We start from the raw sequence: 18161 nt of genomic DNA, 5'->3' as shown, positions 1-18161 counted from the left end.
CTCCGGAATCCCTCTTATTCCCCTACAAGCTTCTGCTGCTCCCCTGTCCAGCTTTGGGCACTGTTTCCTTTTGTTTTCCTGAGCTGCGGGTACAATAAATATTCCTTTCCTTAGATTTTGCTAGGCTATAATGTTTTGGGTTTTTTTTTCCTTGTCTTTTTGAGACAGAATTTCGCTATGCAGTTTAGGTAGTCCAGGCTGGCCTTGAACTTGCAATGATACTCCTGCCTCAGCCTTCCAAGTGCTGGGATTATCAGCATTTTTTTTTTTTTCTTTTTTCCTTTTTATCGGTACTGGGGATCGAACTCACGACTGCCTGCTTACAGGGCAGGTGCTTAAGCCGCTGAGCTAAATCCCCAGCCCCCTATCGGCATGTTTTAAAACCATTTTTCCATAAAACTACAGAAAAAGAAAACAAATACAAAAATACAAAAGCAGGGAAACAAGTATACAGAATTTGCATTTTTTTACCTTCTGAGGACTGAAGTCATGCATACCCTTGAGCCAAGCTTCTGAACTTAGATGTCCCCATATCTACCTCCTTTGTCAACCTCGTTTTCTCTATTACCTTTCACTCTTCCTCCATAGAACCCTTACCTGTTTTCAGTTATATGGCTGGAGATCATCCCATGACTGAAGTAACTTCTGAATGGCTAAAAAGAAGCCAACACTGTATATGAGACCACAATTTTATAAAATAATCATAAGAGCCCTCACACACATATCTACGTACACAGCAAGGTATGTGCATGAGTATGACAGACAGTGGGGACAGAATGAGAGGGTTTATAGATCAGTGTAAGAACACATGTGTGGTAGACAGCAACTGAATTTTGGGACATATAGCAAGCAAACAAAAAATTAGCAAAGAGAAAACGCTGTAAAAAGAAAAGAAAAATGGACAACCCACTCACAGGACCCCTTCTGTCTTTCTCTCAGACAGAAGTTTTCTTTCCTTCAATAAATATATTCTATTTTTAACCTCTGCTGTTCCTAAAATTCATTCTTTGAGTTTAGAGAACACGAACTCATACTGGACATACAGTAGGTTGGGCATTTCATTCCTCTGTATCATCTGGAGGTCTTCCACCAAGATCATCAGACAGACATGGACAACCCCTTACTCCTCTAGAACACATTTTAAGCACTGGAAGATGTTCAACCCTTCTATGTTGAAAAAGAGCCAATTGATATTTCTCTGCATGTGTGTGTCCTACCTATCCCCAGAACCAAAATGGAATGCAGAGGAAAGTATTAATTATGATGTTTTACAACTAAAATCACACTGTAAGAAAGAGGAAAAATAGTTAGAATTGCTTTATGTTGAAACTTTCTTTACATTGAGATAATTCTTATTTATGCTCCAGGTATAATTAGAATCCTTATGCGACTACTCCCATTCATAGGTCTCTTTCTCTCAGTAACTTAAAGCAAATTAAGCTAGAACTAGGAAAATGTTCAGATGGCCCTGACAAGTATATCAATGTGTTTAGAGGTCTTACTCAGATCTATAAGCTAGGCTGGGAAGATGTGATGTTACTCTTAAATCAGACATTGATTTCTAGTGAGAGACAAGTAGCATTACAAGCTGCTATTGCCTTTGCAGGTAAGTATCATATTGTTAATTTTAAAAGGACAGAAGATAGACAGCCAGGGGAACCACCAGTTCCCACTGGTGTACAACCAGTTCCCCACCAAGACCTCAATTGGCTGACAGGAAAACAGGAGACTGGAGCAGGAAACATTTTTAAATGTGCATTCTTGAAGGTCTAAGGACAAAAACTAAGCCTTCTGGTTATTTTAAATTGTCAGCTATTTTTTTAGAAGACTGACTTCTTAGATCATTTATTAGAGGCACTAATAAAACATATGTCCATAGATCCTGATTTAATAGAAGGACAGATTTTGCTTAAAAACATGTTTATTACCCAGTCAAGTCCAGATATTAGGAAAAAGCTACAAAAGCTCCAGATAGCTCACTTGATTCTTTAGTAAAAACTGCTTCCTTAGGATTGTATAATCAGGACTGGGAGAAAACCAAAAAGAAAACAGAGACCAAAAATGGCTGCCTTTATTGTGGCCTTATAAACACAGACCTTAAGTCTAATTCTTTGGGCTCCAAGAAGAGCTTGACGAACACTACACTGACCTGTTATTGCTGCCACAAGGCCACTTTAAAGAGGGACTACCTTAAGAGGCTCCCCAAGCCGTGCCCTAACTGCAAAAGTGACCAATGGAGGTTGGACTGCCCTCTGAGGCCAAGGCCCCAGAGTTTGGACCATCCTATCAGTTGTCCACCAAGATTGAAGGGCCTTGGGGCACTTATCTCCTCCCTCTGGCCAGATGGTCACCTCTGTTTGTCATCTCTGTGCAAGAGCCCTGAGTAATTACGATGAGATGTTAAAAACCAACCTGTTTGCTGGACAGTGGCACATGTCTCTTAGTCCTTCTCAACTCCAATATTCCTTCAGGCACTGTACCCCAATAAAGTCACCAAAATATATGTTGCTTAAACTATAACTGGGATAACATTCTCTTCACTCATTCCTCTTAGTTATGCCTAAAAGCCTGCCTCCAACCTAGGAGAGATTTTATCCTGTCTAAATTCTGTTATATATATTCAAGTTGCCAACTAATCAAAATGTTGCTGAGACTGATTTTTACAAATACATTGTTGTTCATGTATAAAACTTAAGAAGTCTGTCAATAATGTATTAATCTGGTTCTCATAAATTAATCAAATTTAGAGATAATTATAATCAAAGCGCTAGAGGGATTTATGACAAAATGTCAGATTCCATTAATGGAAGGACCTAAGAGCCAATGGGTTACAACTGCTATTTCTTCTTTTGTCTTTTTCCTTTTAATCGGTAGCAGGGATCGAACTCACGACTGCCTGCTTGCCAAGCAGGCGCTTATGCAGGAACAGTTTCTTTTTTTTTTAATATTAGCAATTTGTATTTTTCTTATTTTTTGAATTGCATGTTCAGGTTATCCTGTTTTTTTTTTTTTTTTGGTACTGGCAATCGAACTCATGACCTTGTGCTTGCCAGGCAGGCTCTTACACTGCTGAGCTAAATCCCTAGCCCTTTAGGAATAGTTTCTAAACTTACCTGTCAGCTCTGATGCTCATCTTTGATTATACATGCCTTTGTAGACATACTTTGATTATATATGTGTTGATTAAAGTTTGTTGTTGCCTAAAAGGTGCCAAACTCCAAGGCATGATAAAGATAAAACAACAAACATGATAGATTTCTTTTACTGCGATCCACCAGATCTTGTCCAGAGAAAAAGCTATATGATGTATATTGAGGCCTTAATTAACTATACTCAATGGGCCTTAAATGACACCTCAGCTGGTCTCTCTCTCCTAAATAAAAAAGGTAAAATTAATAAAACAGGCCACTTGGATGACATAAGACATTCTAGCAATCTTTTTTTTTTTGTCAGTACTGGGCCTTAAATTCACAACCACGTGCCTGCAAGGCAGGTGCTTATGCTGATGAGCTAAATCCCCAGACCCAACATTAGACATTCTAAAAACAGAAGGTACTTATGCAATTATAAAAACTAAATGTATGTACATTCTTGATCCTTCTCCTAATATCCCAATTAACTGTTCAAGATATTAGATGACAAATCAATGACATGTCAGATTCTAAATCTTCCTGGACCTTGTGTTACTAACTCCTCTTGGTGGAACTCTGTTTTTAACTGTACTCATAATAATCCTGTTGATTTTATTATTTGGGCTATGCATACTTAATGGTTTCTTTGGTTTTGCTTCCTCCAGACAAAGCTGTATGCCTACCCAAGATGAAAATGCCTGGTACCTACTAAGGGCTACGAGTTTGAAGCTCTGCAGAGTATCACTGACTGTCATTCAACAACTACCACCCCCTTCAGCCTGAAGAAACCAGGTTGTTGCCCATTACTCCCTCACAGCAGTTTGGGTTACTTCTTCAGAGTGGGGAATGTTACAGGCATATAGAAATATTATAGGCAGTCAGGCAGGGCAAGGCCCTCAAAGGAGCCAGCACAGAGGACCAGACACCTTGAGATCTTGGAGGAGACAGACACCTCCCACTGAGGGCCAGAGCTCAAGACAAAAGGCAAAACAAATGCAACCATACCCTAAGTATAAATATTAAGGATTGTGGGCCGGGGATTCAGCTCAGTGGCACAAGCACTTGGCTGACGAGCATCTGCCTGACAAGTGCAAGTTTGACCCTTGGTTCCAAAAGAGGGGAGAGAGAGAGAGAGAGAGAGAGAGAGAGAGAGAGAGAGAAAGAGAATAAGCATTAGGGATTGATATCCTAAGTAAGTACAGATCACCTTGAGGCAGCCAAGAGCAACCATCCCAACCCCCTTACAGAGTCACCATCACTTCCCCATTTGTCCCTGAAATGGTTCATTTTACCTGAATAATTAATCTTATTGGTTGACCATAGCTCTGTCCCGCCTCATGCCCATCTATCTGTCTTGCAAATTCCCAGTTTTACCCATCTTGGACCCGTCTTACCTCATGGTTTTACTCTATAAAGGTCCCTAAAAAAGACAGTCTTTGGCAACCCTCTCGAGAACCCTTCTGTCTCTCTCTCAGATAGAAACTTTCCTTCCTTCAACAAATATATTCTGCTCTTTAGAAAAAAGAAGAAAAAGAAAGCAAAATTCTTTTCAAATTTATAATTTTTAACTACTGAAAGAAAATTGGACCAACTACCACCTGTCATATAAATTGTATCTCTATGGAGATCTGGCTTTTCTATTTAGATGTTTTTTTCTGTATTTCCAATAAGTAATTATATTATTCTAATTTAAAATGAGCAGCAAAGGAGAATCAAAGGCATGCAATACACTGACGAGCTATTATCTGTTTTTTGTTTTTTGGGTTTTTTTGGTACCAAGGATGGAACATGAGGTTGCACTTGTCAGGCAGACGCTTACCACTGAGCTATATCTCCAGCCCTATCTCTTTTTTGTCTATGTGTTATATGCTGAATAACTACTTTTAAGATTATGATACACAATGTATTTTTTTTTTTTCTTTGAGTCAGGGTCTCACAATGCAGTTCAGGCTGGCCTTGAAGTCGCAGCAATTCTCCTGTGTTGGCAGATGCTGAACTAGTTCTGCTCACACTCAGAGTACGCCAGGAGTGCCCAAAGGAAAGGGGCGCCTAGGAATACCCTGAAGGCATAGAGTGCTGGAGGCAGACAGGAGTCCAGCCCCAAGAATGGGGCAGGGGTTAAGAAGTGAGCTAGTTAAGCAAAGAGGCATCATATGACAGATGCTCAAAGCGGGGTTGAGCAGTCTCTTCCTCCCACCTGGGAGGAAGGGCTCCTCCTGACCCCAGCTTTCTGTCTCTGTCATATTCTTCATCCTCACTTCATTCTTCCCCCTGAGGAATTTAGAGAGCTTTTGTGGTTCCAACAACTCAGCTTCCTGAGTGCTGGAATTACAGACACATGCTATTATGCCTGGCATAACACAGTATATAAACTATTGTTACGCTCTTACTATTATTTCACTATAAAATTTTCTTTTACTTAAAAAAAAAATGGAGTACACTGATGTAAGTCTTCAGGAAACCAAAGAAGCAATTCTTACCTTCTGGATGAATAATGTTAGGCTAAACATTAATTAAAAATTAACATGCAGATTCTAGTGCCTAAAGTGTTCAAAATTTCAAAAAAGCAATTTTATTCTCCTTAAAAAACACCTATTTTATTTTTCCAATTATTTAACTAACTTATGTTCACTGTAGAATATAATAAAAACCACTGATAATTGTAAGAACTGTTAACATTTAAGTATATTTCTTCAAATCTTTTTTCTATGGTACACGTATAGAGTACATATGATAGTACTAACTTTTATAAATAGTCCTCTGCCCATGGAGATTTACACTGTTACTAACTTGTCTATATCAAGAATAATACTATAGGAGCTGAGGATTTAACTCAGTGGCACAAGCGCCTGCCTGGCAAGAACAGCTTGGGAGTTTGACCCCTGGTACCAAAAAAAGAAAAAGAAAAAAGAAAAAAAATTAGAAAAAAAAAAAAAAAAAAAAAGAGTAATAGTACAATAAGCCTGGCGGGGTAGTACATGCTTGTAATTCCAGTACTGGGAGGCTGAGGTAAGAGGATTCCCTTGAGTTTGAAGCCAGCCTACATGGTGAAACTCTATCTCACAAAACAAATCAAAACAATTGTAATGAACAACTTTCAATAAATTTTATCTGCAAAGACAGGTGTAGTAGTGCACACAATCCCAGCACTTGGGAAGCAGAAGCAGCCAGCCTGCCTGACACAAAAACAAAAAAGTAAATAAATTTTAAAAAATTTTTATCTGCAGCTCTAATTATTTCCCAAACTACTGTGGAAATAAAATTATATATAGGGTATATAGAGATAATTATATTGCCAAATTGTTTTTCAAGACAGTTTTATCAAGGTACATCCTACTTCACAATATGTGAGTATACCTATCTCTGGTCTTATTACCAGTACTGCCTGTGGAATGATTTAAATAGATTTGCCAAGTTGGTCAATGAAAAATGGTACCTCACTATCATCTTATTTTACATGCCTTTACATTTTATAGCAGAATATTTTGGTTCTGTTTAGCAGCCATCCAAATTTTTCCTTGCTAGTTAACTGTTCTTTATTCTCTGAGTATTTGTCAATTAGAGTTTTGGTATTTGTTTCACTGATCAGTAAAATCTCTTTTAGGTTAAAATAATAACTAAAATTTACTGTGGAGTTATCATGTAAGTGTGAAAGGCGCTGGAATGAATTTTGCCAAGAATTCCCAATAATGACCTAAGAGATTCATGTTATTATGTCCCCTCTGTACAGATGAACTGGCTAAGACATAAAAATTGGTCAAGGTAACATAGTAGTGAATATCACAGCTGGGATTCTAACTGGTTAATCATCTCGGGGAAACCCCTATAAAATTAGGTCTCTCACAAAGCACAAGCAAAACTTCTATGTGGCTTAGGGATCTAAATATAAACATTTAAACCATGCAAACATTGGAAGATGGATTTTTTTAAATGCAATTCTCAGGGCCCTGTGCATGCTAGCTAGGTAAGCATTCTACCATCAGCTAAGTAAGCAGTCTACCCTAGATTATTCTTCAACCTTCAATCAAAGCCTTTCTCTGCACAAGGACTTAAAATACTAAGATAATAAAATATGGATATATTTATATAAAAATAAGTTTCCATGGCAAAAGAAATCGTAAGTAAAGCATCTGAGATAAATATGGAAGAAATATTTAGAATATACATATAAAGAACTCTAAGGGACAAAATACCTCCTAAAAAAATCTAGGCTTGGGCTGGGGATGTAGCTCAGTGGTAGAATGCTTCCTGAATATGAGCAAGGTCCTGGATTTTATTCCCAGTGTGCACATGCACGCATGTACACACACAGACCTAAAAACAAAACACATAATAATATTCTGTGCTCACTTCAGCAGCACATATACTTAAAATGATACTCAAACATATGAAACTTACTCATAATTACAGATAGGTAAATCAAAACAATATTTATAGATTTCTCATCTAGAAGACTGTTAAATCATTTATAATATGACCACATATTCTATCCATCAGAGTGTGGAGCAACAGGCGCTTTCTTACATTGTAGGTGGGAATGTAAATTAGGACAGTACACCTTTCTTAGGGGAAATTTGGCAACAACTAATACAACTACATATGTGTTTACCATTAGACATATATCCCATTACTAGATATATATTCTTCTAACAATATGAAAACACCTAAGCACAAAGTTATTCACTATGGTACTATTTGTAATACTAAAATAATGAAAATGACCTACACATGCATATATAAGAAAGTAGCTGAATAAATTAAGATAAATCCATACAATGGAGCACCAAGAATTGTATCAAATGAGAAAATTTTTAGAAGAGATTTAGCTCACTGGTAAAGTACTTGCCTAGTATATCCTCAAGTCCCTAGGTTTGATGCCCAGTATCAGAAGAGAAAAAAAAAAATGGAAAATTTCGAAGAACTAATTTGGAGAAAGTTCTAGGATTTATTATTCAGTGAAAAGAGAAAAATGAAAATAACTCTGTGCTACTATTTAATGCAACAAAGAAGATGATATAAGAAAATACACATGTATCTGTCATTTGTCCAAATCAAACAGAACAGATAAATTAGAAACCCTTTCCAGTATCTTTCACTCTTTGAACCACAGTTAATAAGAGATGGGAAAAGGCATCAAGGAGATAAGGGACAACCTGAAGTAGTCTAATTTAGGGGTAACTGAAGGAAAGAAGAAACATGAGGAACAAAAATAATATTTGAATGAATAATGGACAAAAACTTTGTAAGCTTAATAAGAACTAAGTTCATCAAACTTGAAAAAACATGAAGAAAAAAGACAGCAAAATGGTTAATCAAATTGCTCAAATCAGTAATAAAGAGAAAAATCTTAAAAGCCTCTAGAGGAAAAATAAACACCTTGTATGGGCAAAGGATCAAAGATTAGGATGAAGCACTTCTCACCATAAACAATGTGGATCAGAATAGAATGGAATGTCTTTCAAGCACTGAAAAGAGAAAATTGTCAGCCTAAAATCCACATTTGGCAAAAATTTTAAAAATGTGCTCAGTGGCACAGCACTTGTCTGGCAAGTGCAAGGTCCTGAGTTCAATTACCAGTACCAAAAAGAAAAAAAGAAAAGGAAAAGAAGAAGATGAACACTTTTTTTTTTTTTTTTTCTCCCCGCCTCTCCCCCGAAGATGAACACTTTTTACAGACACACAAAAGCTGACGGAATTCATTACCAGAAGATTTGAACCACAAGCAATGTTAAAGGACATCCTTCTGAGAGCAGGACACCCAAGCAGAAATCTGGATCTATGCAAAGGAATGAAGAGCACCAGAGAAAGTAACGAGCTGGGCAAATAAGTAAGACCCTTTTCTCATTGATTAAACTTTAAAAGGATATCTGACTCTTCAAATGCATGAGAAGCTCAATTCCAGCTCCAAATGATCAGGAGATCTTGGTCTGGGCCACAACAGCATACTGCAGAAGTGACTGGCAGTATAAGCCCAAGAAAGACTCAGGACAAGTAAGACAGCCCTTCTGATCCTTTCTGTGACTGTCCTGTGCCCTGGTTCCCCATCTGTCTACTTTAGTTCACTCAGAGTAGGTCTTAGTCTGAACTTGGTAACTGCTCACTAGTACTTTGCTTGCAAAGGTAGCTCCACATTCATGACCCAGAGGTTCAGCTAACAAAGGTATGTTACTCACACATGGAGAATCAGTAAGTAGTGCTCAACAAATTCCTTCCCAACAGAAGCACTACCAACTGAAAAGTGAATTTTCTTTTAGTAGAAAAAGTGGCACAGAAAACTTTTTTTTTCAGGCACTGAGGATTGAACTTACGGTCTCACAAACTACATCTCTGCTTTTATATATGGACAGGCATATGGGGGACTTTTTTGGCATAGCTTATGGAAGTGGTAAAATAAATTAGGATAGTGTTGTATTTTGAGGATAATTTTGGTGGCAGTTTTTTGAGACGTGGTCTCATTATGCAGTTCAGAGTGGCTCTGAAATCACTGTTTAACCCACGTTGACCTCAAATTCATGATAATCCTGCCTTGATAGCAAGACTGCTGAGATTACAATTCTGCACCACCACACACAACAAGAATAAAAATTTAAGTAACAAATATAAAAAAATATATAAATCAACCAATACTCTCTTTGACTTTTTTTTTACATACCTCACCAGCCTGAGACTCTGAAAGTTCCAGAAGGAAGGGAATTTCTATGTCAAAATTAGCAAAGAAGTTACTCCACTGATGTTCAAAAGCCACCAGATCCTAGAAAGAAAATGAAAAAGAAAATGTCATATAAAGGAGGGACCTCAGAAAGTCAGAATCATGAAACTGCAACTGATCTCAAAGTATCTGACTGTATGGGTTATGTTGGTTCTAAGGTAGTGGTACATTGCTGATACATGTTACCACGTGCATGACTCTTAAGAATATTACACTAAGTAAAAGAAGCTAGAGGTAAAAGAAATATGGTCTATTTACATGAGGCATTTAGAGAGGAAATCTATGGAGACACAAAGTATACTAGCACTTGTCTGGGGCCAGGTATAGAGATGAAGACTGACTGCTAGTGCACACGAGATAACTTTTTTTTTTGGTACCAGGGATTGAACTTACAACTTGCCCTTCTCAGACAGGTGCTTACACCACCGAGCTAAATCCCTGGCCCAAAATAACTTCCTGAGTTGATGAAAAAATTAGTAGCCATATTTACACAACTCTGTAAATTTACCAAAATATCTGAGCTATAAATTTAAAACGGGTAAATTTTATGAACATGAATTATATCCCAAAAATTTATTTTATAAAACTAGTTAATGACCCTTAAACATCTTATTTTATCAATTCTTGTTGAAATAAAAAATTCATTTATGAGGCATCTAAAAGGACATCATTATGTCCAGTTGCAAAAGTCTTACAGCATGAAGCTTCACTGAAGGACAAATAAATAAGCTAACCTTAGAAGTTCAGAGGGGCAGAAGTGGCACAGAGCCCTCTCTTTAGAGGGACCTTGTGAGTATGACGAACTCTACTCCTTCCCAGCTAGTTATGCCCTCCTGCCTCCTATCCTATGCTAGCTGTTTTTCAACCTCCCCTCTGACTCAATCTGGTTTCTTCTCGTTTTTCTGTAAGGCATCATCAAGTTAACAAAAACATACCAGCTACTCTTCCAGTAGTACCTTTGGTCTTATTTTGAAGCTATTAATGTATATTCAAATTGGATACTAACATGCATTTACTATTCATCTTACACTTTGTAAGGAGCAGTGTGTCAGGTACTCAGCCTAGTACACTGCTCACAGCAGACCTTCTGTCTCCTGCACCAAAGCTCACTGGCTGGATCTATACTCTCCTGCCCTCTTCTAGGAGAGGTACACAGGTACTCAGACCTGTGGGCTCTGTGCCAGCCACGGACCAATTCTATTTCTGCAGGAAACACAAGGAACCTCTGCTGTAATATTCAATGTTTTTTTTTTTTTTTTTTGTCTTTTTCCTTTTTATCAGTACCAGGGATCGAACTCACAACTGCCTGCTTGCAAGGCAGGCGCTTATGCCGCTGAGCTAAATCCCTAGCCCCTGTAATATTCAATGTGAACAGCATTCTCCACTAATGACTTCTCTACTTGCTGCCCAGACTGATTGACTATCCTCCTGTGAGTACGTACATGTATATAATACATAATCTTTTCAGTAAGCATGTGACAGTATGGATATTTTATTAATACAATTTCTATATAATGTAGGATAAAATAAGTCAGGCAGGGGTGTGTGTGTGTGTGTGTACATACACTGCATTAAGTTGTATATATCACACAGCTTATCTTTTTGTAAGTATACTCTATAATGTCTGCACAATGACAAAGTTTCCAATAACACATTTTTCAGAATATAGCCTATTATCAAGTGGGAACTGACACTACATATACGTACACAGGAGAGAGAGAGAGAGAGCAAGGATATGAGGGTAGAAGGAAAGGAGGAAGCAAAGGGAAGGAGAAGGAGGGAGAGAGAAAGAAATGAGAATTACTGAAGAGATCTAGAAACAACAACCAAATCAGAATAAGCATTCCTAGTATTCAAGACTGTGGTGCTGAAATTCTATTTCCTATTCAAAGAAAGCAGAATTTATTAGAGGAAAGACCAATTCTAGGTCTGGAACAGGACAGGAAGTGTACAAGATATGTGCCTGGATCACCCTATCATAACAGTTGGCAAAGGAGTTATCAAGGACTATGAGTATTGAATTAAAAAGATAAATCAGTCAGGCATGGTGGCACACACTTGTAATTCCAGATACTTAAGAAGCTGAGGCAGAAGGATTTTAAGTTTAGGCAACTTAGCAAGACTCTGTCTACAAAACAAACAGAGATATAGTGCCCCTGGGTTCAATTCCTAGTACAGGAAAAGAAAAGAAAAGAAAACCAAAAAAACACAAATCAACTTGAATGAAATTTATTACCTAAAGACAGAACAACCTCAGTATCCCGAAAGAGGATTATCTGCAATGGATATAAATATTTCAAATATACCTTCAGCCATATGAGCTCAAATTTATATATATTTAAAAACCTAAATGGTTATTTCTGAAGAATGGTTAGGAACCAACTTTATTTTGAAAACTGAGACATACCTAAGTTTGCCAGGTATTGTGGTTCATGCCTATAAACCCAGAACTGTGGGAGGCTAAGGAAAGACGCAAGTTTGAGCCCTGCTTAGGCAACTTAGTCACAGGGCAAGAGTCTAATTCAAAACAAAAAATGAAAAATAAAGAGTTGGGGATGCAGCACATTGCAAAAGTCCCAGTTGAACCTGGGTGATTCCCAGTATCACCCTAAAGAAAAAGGAAAAAAAAAAAATAGTTCAAACACTGATCATACTTCTTCTATATGAATGTCACATCATATAACTAAATAGCAAATTGCCTATTCCTTGGTATAAAAATAACATAAGTGGAGAAAGAATTATAGTACTGAGTTTCAATTACCATTATATATTAGTGAATTAAGACCGAGGATTGCATAACAATGGCTGTTCAAAAAAAAAAAAAAAAAAAAAAAGAGGGGCTGGGGATTTAGCTCAGTGGCATAAGTACCTGCTTTGCAAGCAGGCGGTCGTGAGTTCGATCCCCGGTAGTGATAAAAATGAAAAAGACCAAAAAAAAAAGAAATTCAAACATTATATGCTTCTTGACAAAGAATATAATACATTCTAGGAAGTAGTCTTTTCTCTGAATATTGGTTTTGAAACCAGTAAGCCTCTACAGTCAATTGCTAATAATCAGGAAATACAAAAGCCAGAAAAAATCTTAAACTACATCAAAGGAATGAAATTTTTAAAATCTCTATAGTAAGAGATCTTAACAAAACAAAAATACCAAAGAAATACCAGATTTGAATCAAACTTCTAAAAAATAAGACTTAATAGGTATCTACAGTGTGCCGTTCAACCATAATATACATTCTTCTCAGCAGTGCATGGAACTTTTCCCAAAACAGACCACATATGAGCCCATAAAGCATGCTTTTAAATATGTACAAAAGAATCAAAATTATCCCACATATATTTCCAGATCATAGTGCAATGAAACTAGAGTTTGATGGCAAAAACAAACAAACCCCCAAAGCCCCACAGAAATTATGCAAACACATGGAGATTAAACAATGTATTGTTTTTGAGACAGGGTTTTGCTATACTGCCTAAACTGGGCTTAAACTTAAGGCTATTCTTCTACCTCAGCCTCCAAAGTGCTGAGATTATAGGCTTGCACCATCATGCCCAGCTAAACAATACACTTTTTTTTTTTTTTTTTTTTGTCTTTTTGAGACAGGACCTCACTATGAGTTCAGGATAGGCTTGAGCTCACTTCGCAGCCCATAGTGGTCTCGAAATTGCAAGGGTCTTCCTGCCTCAGCCTCCTAAGTGCAGGGAATATAGGTGTGTGCCACCATGTCCAGCAACAATACATTCTTGAATAATCAATGGGTCATAGAGAAAACCAAAGAAGATATTAGTTTCTAAAATCAATCTATAATGCCAGTACAACATATCAGAACCTATGGAACACAATGAAAGCAATCCTAAGTGGGAAGTTTATTACTATAAATGCCTCCATCAGAAAAACAAAGTAAGCCCAGTAAACAACCTAATGATGCAGTCAAAGGTTTCAAAAAACTAAGAACAATCTAAACCCAAAGTTACTAAAAGAAAGGAAATTATAAAGATCAGGACAGAAATTAATGAAATAGAGACCAAAAAATACAAAAAAAAAAATAAATGAATTAAAGAGCTGGTTCTTTGAAAGAAGAAAGAAAACAGACAGACCCTTAGACAATTTCATCACACACACAAAAAATGACCCAAATCTGCAACTAGAAACAAGAAAGAAAAATCATACCACCGAAATCTAGAGGATTACTAATAACTATTAAGAAAACCTGTACTACACTAATAAGTTGGAAATCTGGAAGAAATAAGAGTTCTAGATAAATATAAATAACTAAAACTGAATTAAGATGATGTTAAAACCCTGAATAATCCAATAACAGGCAATAAAACTGAAGAGGTTAAAACAAAAACTGAAATACGAAAACAGCAACAAAAAAACAACCTGGGAACACTGTACTCCTCCTGCCTCAGCCTCTCAAATGATTGGATGACAAGTATGTGCCACCAGCCCTACTTCAACTTGGCCTTTTCATCTCTGAAAACAATATTTCTGTTACCTGTAAAATCAGCTTTTCCCTATTAATGACCCATTATATTTCTGTAGACAAACTAAGGCACAAGATAGACCTTTATAGTTTTCACCCTTTAAAGAGAAACATAGATGTTCTCAGTTTAAGAAAACAATGTACCTCCTTTGGGGCTAGCACTTTTCTTTGATTGTGTACTTTTAAATTTCTTTTTTTTTTTTTTTTTGAGACAAGATTTTGCTATGTAGTCCAGGTTGGCCTTGAACTCACTATGTAGCCCAGGCTGGCCTCAAACTTGGTTATCCTCCTACATTAGCCTCTTGCGTGCTAGGATTACAGGTTTGCACCTCCACACTAGGCCTTAAATTTCTTTTCTTTTCTTTCTTTTTTTTTTTTGTCTTTTTCCTTTTTATTGGTACCAGGGATCGAACTCACGACTGCCTGCTTGCAAGGCTGGCGCTTATGCCGCTGAGCTAAATCCCCAGCCCCTAGGCCTTAAATTTCTAATAAATCATTTTACTCCTCTGCCTAATGCATTCTGAAAATTCTTTTTCTGTTATGGGTGCTGCAAACTTGCAATTCTGCAGATATTTATTCTTATCTCAGTGGGGGAACCTCTTGGGCCCTGTCTGGTACCAGGGATACATCAAATTCAAAAGCTTTTGCACAGCAAAGGAAACAACCAACAGAGCGAGGAGATAACTTACAGAATGTAAAAATGTTTTACCATCTACTCCTCAGTAGCTGGTATGGAGAAACCATGTGGCATTTAAGCTGTGTCTAATTTACTTCACTTAACTATGATCTCAAGGTGCATCCCTTAGATGACCACGAGTCCTCAGATAAGAGGAAAAATATCTAGAACAAATAGCTCAAAAAAATTAGACCCCCCCCATAAAAAACCCAATCAAAAAATGGGCAACTGAAGTGAACAGACGCTTCTCAGAAATACAAATAGCCAATAAACACATGGAAAAATGTTCAACATGTGTGGCCATTAGAGAAATGCAAATTAAAACAACACATTCCATCTTAAAAATGTATTCAGAACTCTAAAAACAAATGCAGATAATGTTTCTGAGAAAAATAAATTATTCCATATTTTGGGAATGTAAACTAGTGCAACTAGTATGCAAGTCAATATGGGGATTTTTCAAAAAAGTAAAATAGAAATTTCACTTGACTCAGTTAGTCCTTCTCTAATTATCTTCCTGAAAGAACTGAAGATATTACAGTGACACATGCATATCCATATTTATAGCAGCACAACTCATAATCTTGGAAACAGCCTTTATGTCTATCAATAGACAAATCGATAAAGAAAATGTAGTATTTACACATAATGAAGCACTACTTTGCCATAAAGGATAACTCTGGGTCATTTGTAAGAAAATGAATGCACTCTGAGATCATAACATTGAGTGACACAAATTAGATACAGAAGCTTAAATATCACATGGCTTCTCTTATATGAGAAGTCTAAAGTATAAATAAAGGAACAAAGTAAACCAATAATGGAAATGGGAGACAACTCTTATATAAACAGGAAAGGGATCAAGAGATGAGGGTAAGGGAATAAAAAGCATTGACATGTGTCATGTACATACATGAACCAACTCCCCGGGGTGATGAATACAACCATTATGTACTATACACATGTAGTAATAAACATTTTTTAAAAATTCCAAGTGAGGACAAATAGAAGACAATTCAGTTTCTTCAACAGATAGCAAGGGATTGCGGGGAAACAAAACAGGTGTAGGGAAAAGCAATAGAGTAGGAAACCTAACATACTCCATTCTGTGAATACACACACACACACACACATGCTGCAGGCAGGCAACTCTAAACTACTTGCTTATGGAAGCACATCTGGAAGACAAAACTATGAAGGAAAGTAAAGAGAGATTGTCATAAAATTCACCATAGTGTTTGTCTTAGTTATTTTTTATTTGTCGCTGAGACAAAATACCTAATGCCCAAAGTCAGGAAAGGAAGATTTATTTTTTTATAGTTTTTGGAGGTTTCAGTCCATTCTCAGTTGGCATGGTGGCTCCAAACAGCAAGGTGGAAACCCACAAGAGAGCAAGACATGTCTTTTTCCTGCTATTACATCACATCCTGGCTCTACCCCTAGGCCGGTGTAGCACTTGCTCTCCCAATCTAAGGGCTAGAAAATGAACCAATCACAAATATATAATGCAAAGGCATGAGGTTTGGGGGCCACCAACATAAACCATGACAGTGTTATTTATTCTTGGGCACTGAGGAAGGAGTTATGGGTTTGGCAGAAAGCACCTAGACTGCTCCTGGGGCAGTTAGCAAGGTTCAGAAGTTGTATACTTGATAATTCATTAGGTTGTAATTAGTATTACTCTATTGCTTGAGTCTGTATTATTTTAATAATAAACAGTTTTAAAAAAATAAATATGTAAGTAATATTTGTTCATTAAAGAAAATCATTACCATTTTGGGAAATGCTCTCTCATTCTATTGTTACACATGCATTTTATATATCAAGTATTCATGTACTTGTTAGAGGTAATCTGTAGGTATCTGGGGCAGATTTCCCTGCTATAGTCTCTCTGGATCTATAAGTTAGTCCTTCAGGGTTTGGGTCCCTGACCTACTTGCTAGCAGATCCATTGGATGCTCTTTCTGCTAGCTCTGGGATAGCCTTTCCACTAGGGACAGGGTTAATTCCTACACGCCCTTCTGGACTCTGAAAAGATGCAGACTTCCTACTTTTTCAGCTGATTCTTTAAGCATAGACCTTCCATGTCTGTTTGACTCCACTGGTCCAGATTGACTCCCCATGTGAAGCTGGTGCCACTATGTCTTAGTACTAAAAGTATGTTTCAACTGAGAAAGATGTGTGTTACCTTAAGATCATACTCTTAAGTGAAATAAATCAGACACACACATTTAAATATCACACAGTTTCTATGGTGTGAACAACCAATAGGGTAAATAAGGACCAAAATATGGAACAGATATTGGGAAACTAAGAAAATGTTCAAATGGGAAGGGGAACAAGCAGGAGATAGGATGGAAGGGAAAAGAAAAAAAAAAAACAAGGAGAAAAAAAGAATGAAAGCTTTTGTAAATAAAGAGGGGAAACGGGATTGAAAGGAGGAGAGGAGACTGGGGAAAAAACAAGAATCAAGCTATATCTGGTAGACACACAAATCCCTACAATCTTTTTGCATATCTAAAATGTACCAATAAAATTAAATTTTTTAAAAAGGTATGAGACTCTATCACACACACACACACACACACACACAAAGATGTGTGTTGGGACCTCTACTCTACCTTTTACTGGCTATGTGTCTTAGTTACTTTATGCTCGTCGCTGAGACAAAATACCTGATGCCCAAGTTGGGAAAGGAAAGGTTTATTTCTTACAGTTTTTGGAGGTTTCAGTCCACACTCAGTTGGCTCCAAGACAGGTGGGCATGGGTGGGCCACAGTTCATGGCAGCCGCCAACAGCAAGCTCCAACCAGCAAAAAGCAAGACACACCTTCTTCCTGCCATTACATCACATCCTGGCTCCACCCCTAGGTGGGTGGAGCACTGACATCATCAACCCAAGCACTAGACAATGAACCAATCACAAATACACAATGCAAACTCATGAGGCCTGGGGGACACAGACATAAACCATGACAGTAAGATTCTTACTGGACAAGAATCTTAACTTCTGAGAGTCTAATGTGTAACTGGAGAGATCACTACCCACCTCACAGAGCTATTACAGAAATTAAACAAAGTCATCTGCATGAAGTAATCGTTGCCACATTTTGTACACCAGATGGCAATTTCTCTGCCTCTGCCATAGTGCAGCCCCA

At 37.3% G+C, this 18161-nt stretch overlaps 1 protein-coding gene across 2 annotated transcripts in view; it reads right to left on the bottom strand.

Annotated features, from left to right (window-relative positions):
* Dnaaf9 (dynein axonemal assembly factor 9) overlaps window positions 1-18161 on the bottom strand; it is a 148049-nt gene that overhangs the window by 88110 nt on the left and 41778 nt on the right. For both annotated transcript variants that reach the window (XM_063248769.1, XM_063248770.1), the window contains exons 8-9: window positions 9784-9882; window positions 598-653 (exon numbers count right to left, since the gene is read on the bottom strand). In XM_063248769.1, the coding sequence (XP_063104839.1) occupies window positions 598-653; window positions 9784-9882 (155 nt within the window). The remainder of the gene's footprint in view (window positions 1-597; window positions 654-9783; window positions 9883-18161) is intronic.

The sequence above is a fragment of the Cavia porcellus genome, unplaced genomic scaffold (assembly GCF_034190915.1).
Source record: "Cavia porcellus strain 051 isolate PalLab524CR breed Dunkin Hartley unplaced genomic scaffold, mCavPor4.1 scaffold_5, whole genome shotgun sequence".
Classification (NCBI taxonomy): Eukaryota; Metazoa; Chordata; class Mammalia; order Rodentia; family Caviidae; genus Cavia; species Cavia porcellus.
Note: the sequence above shows the minus strand (reverse complement) of the source record. Positions and strands in the feature narration are given on the sequence as shown.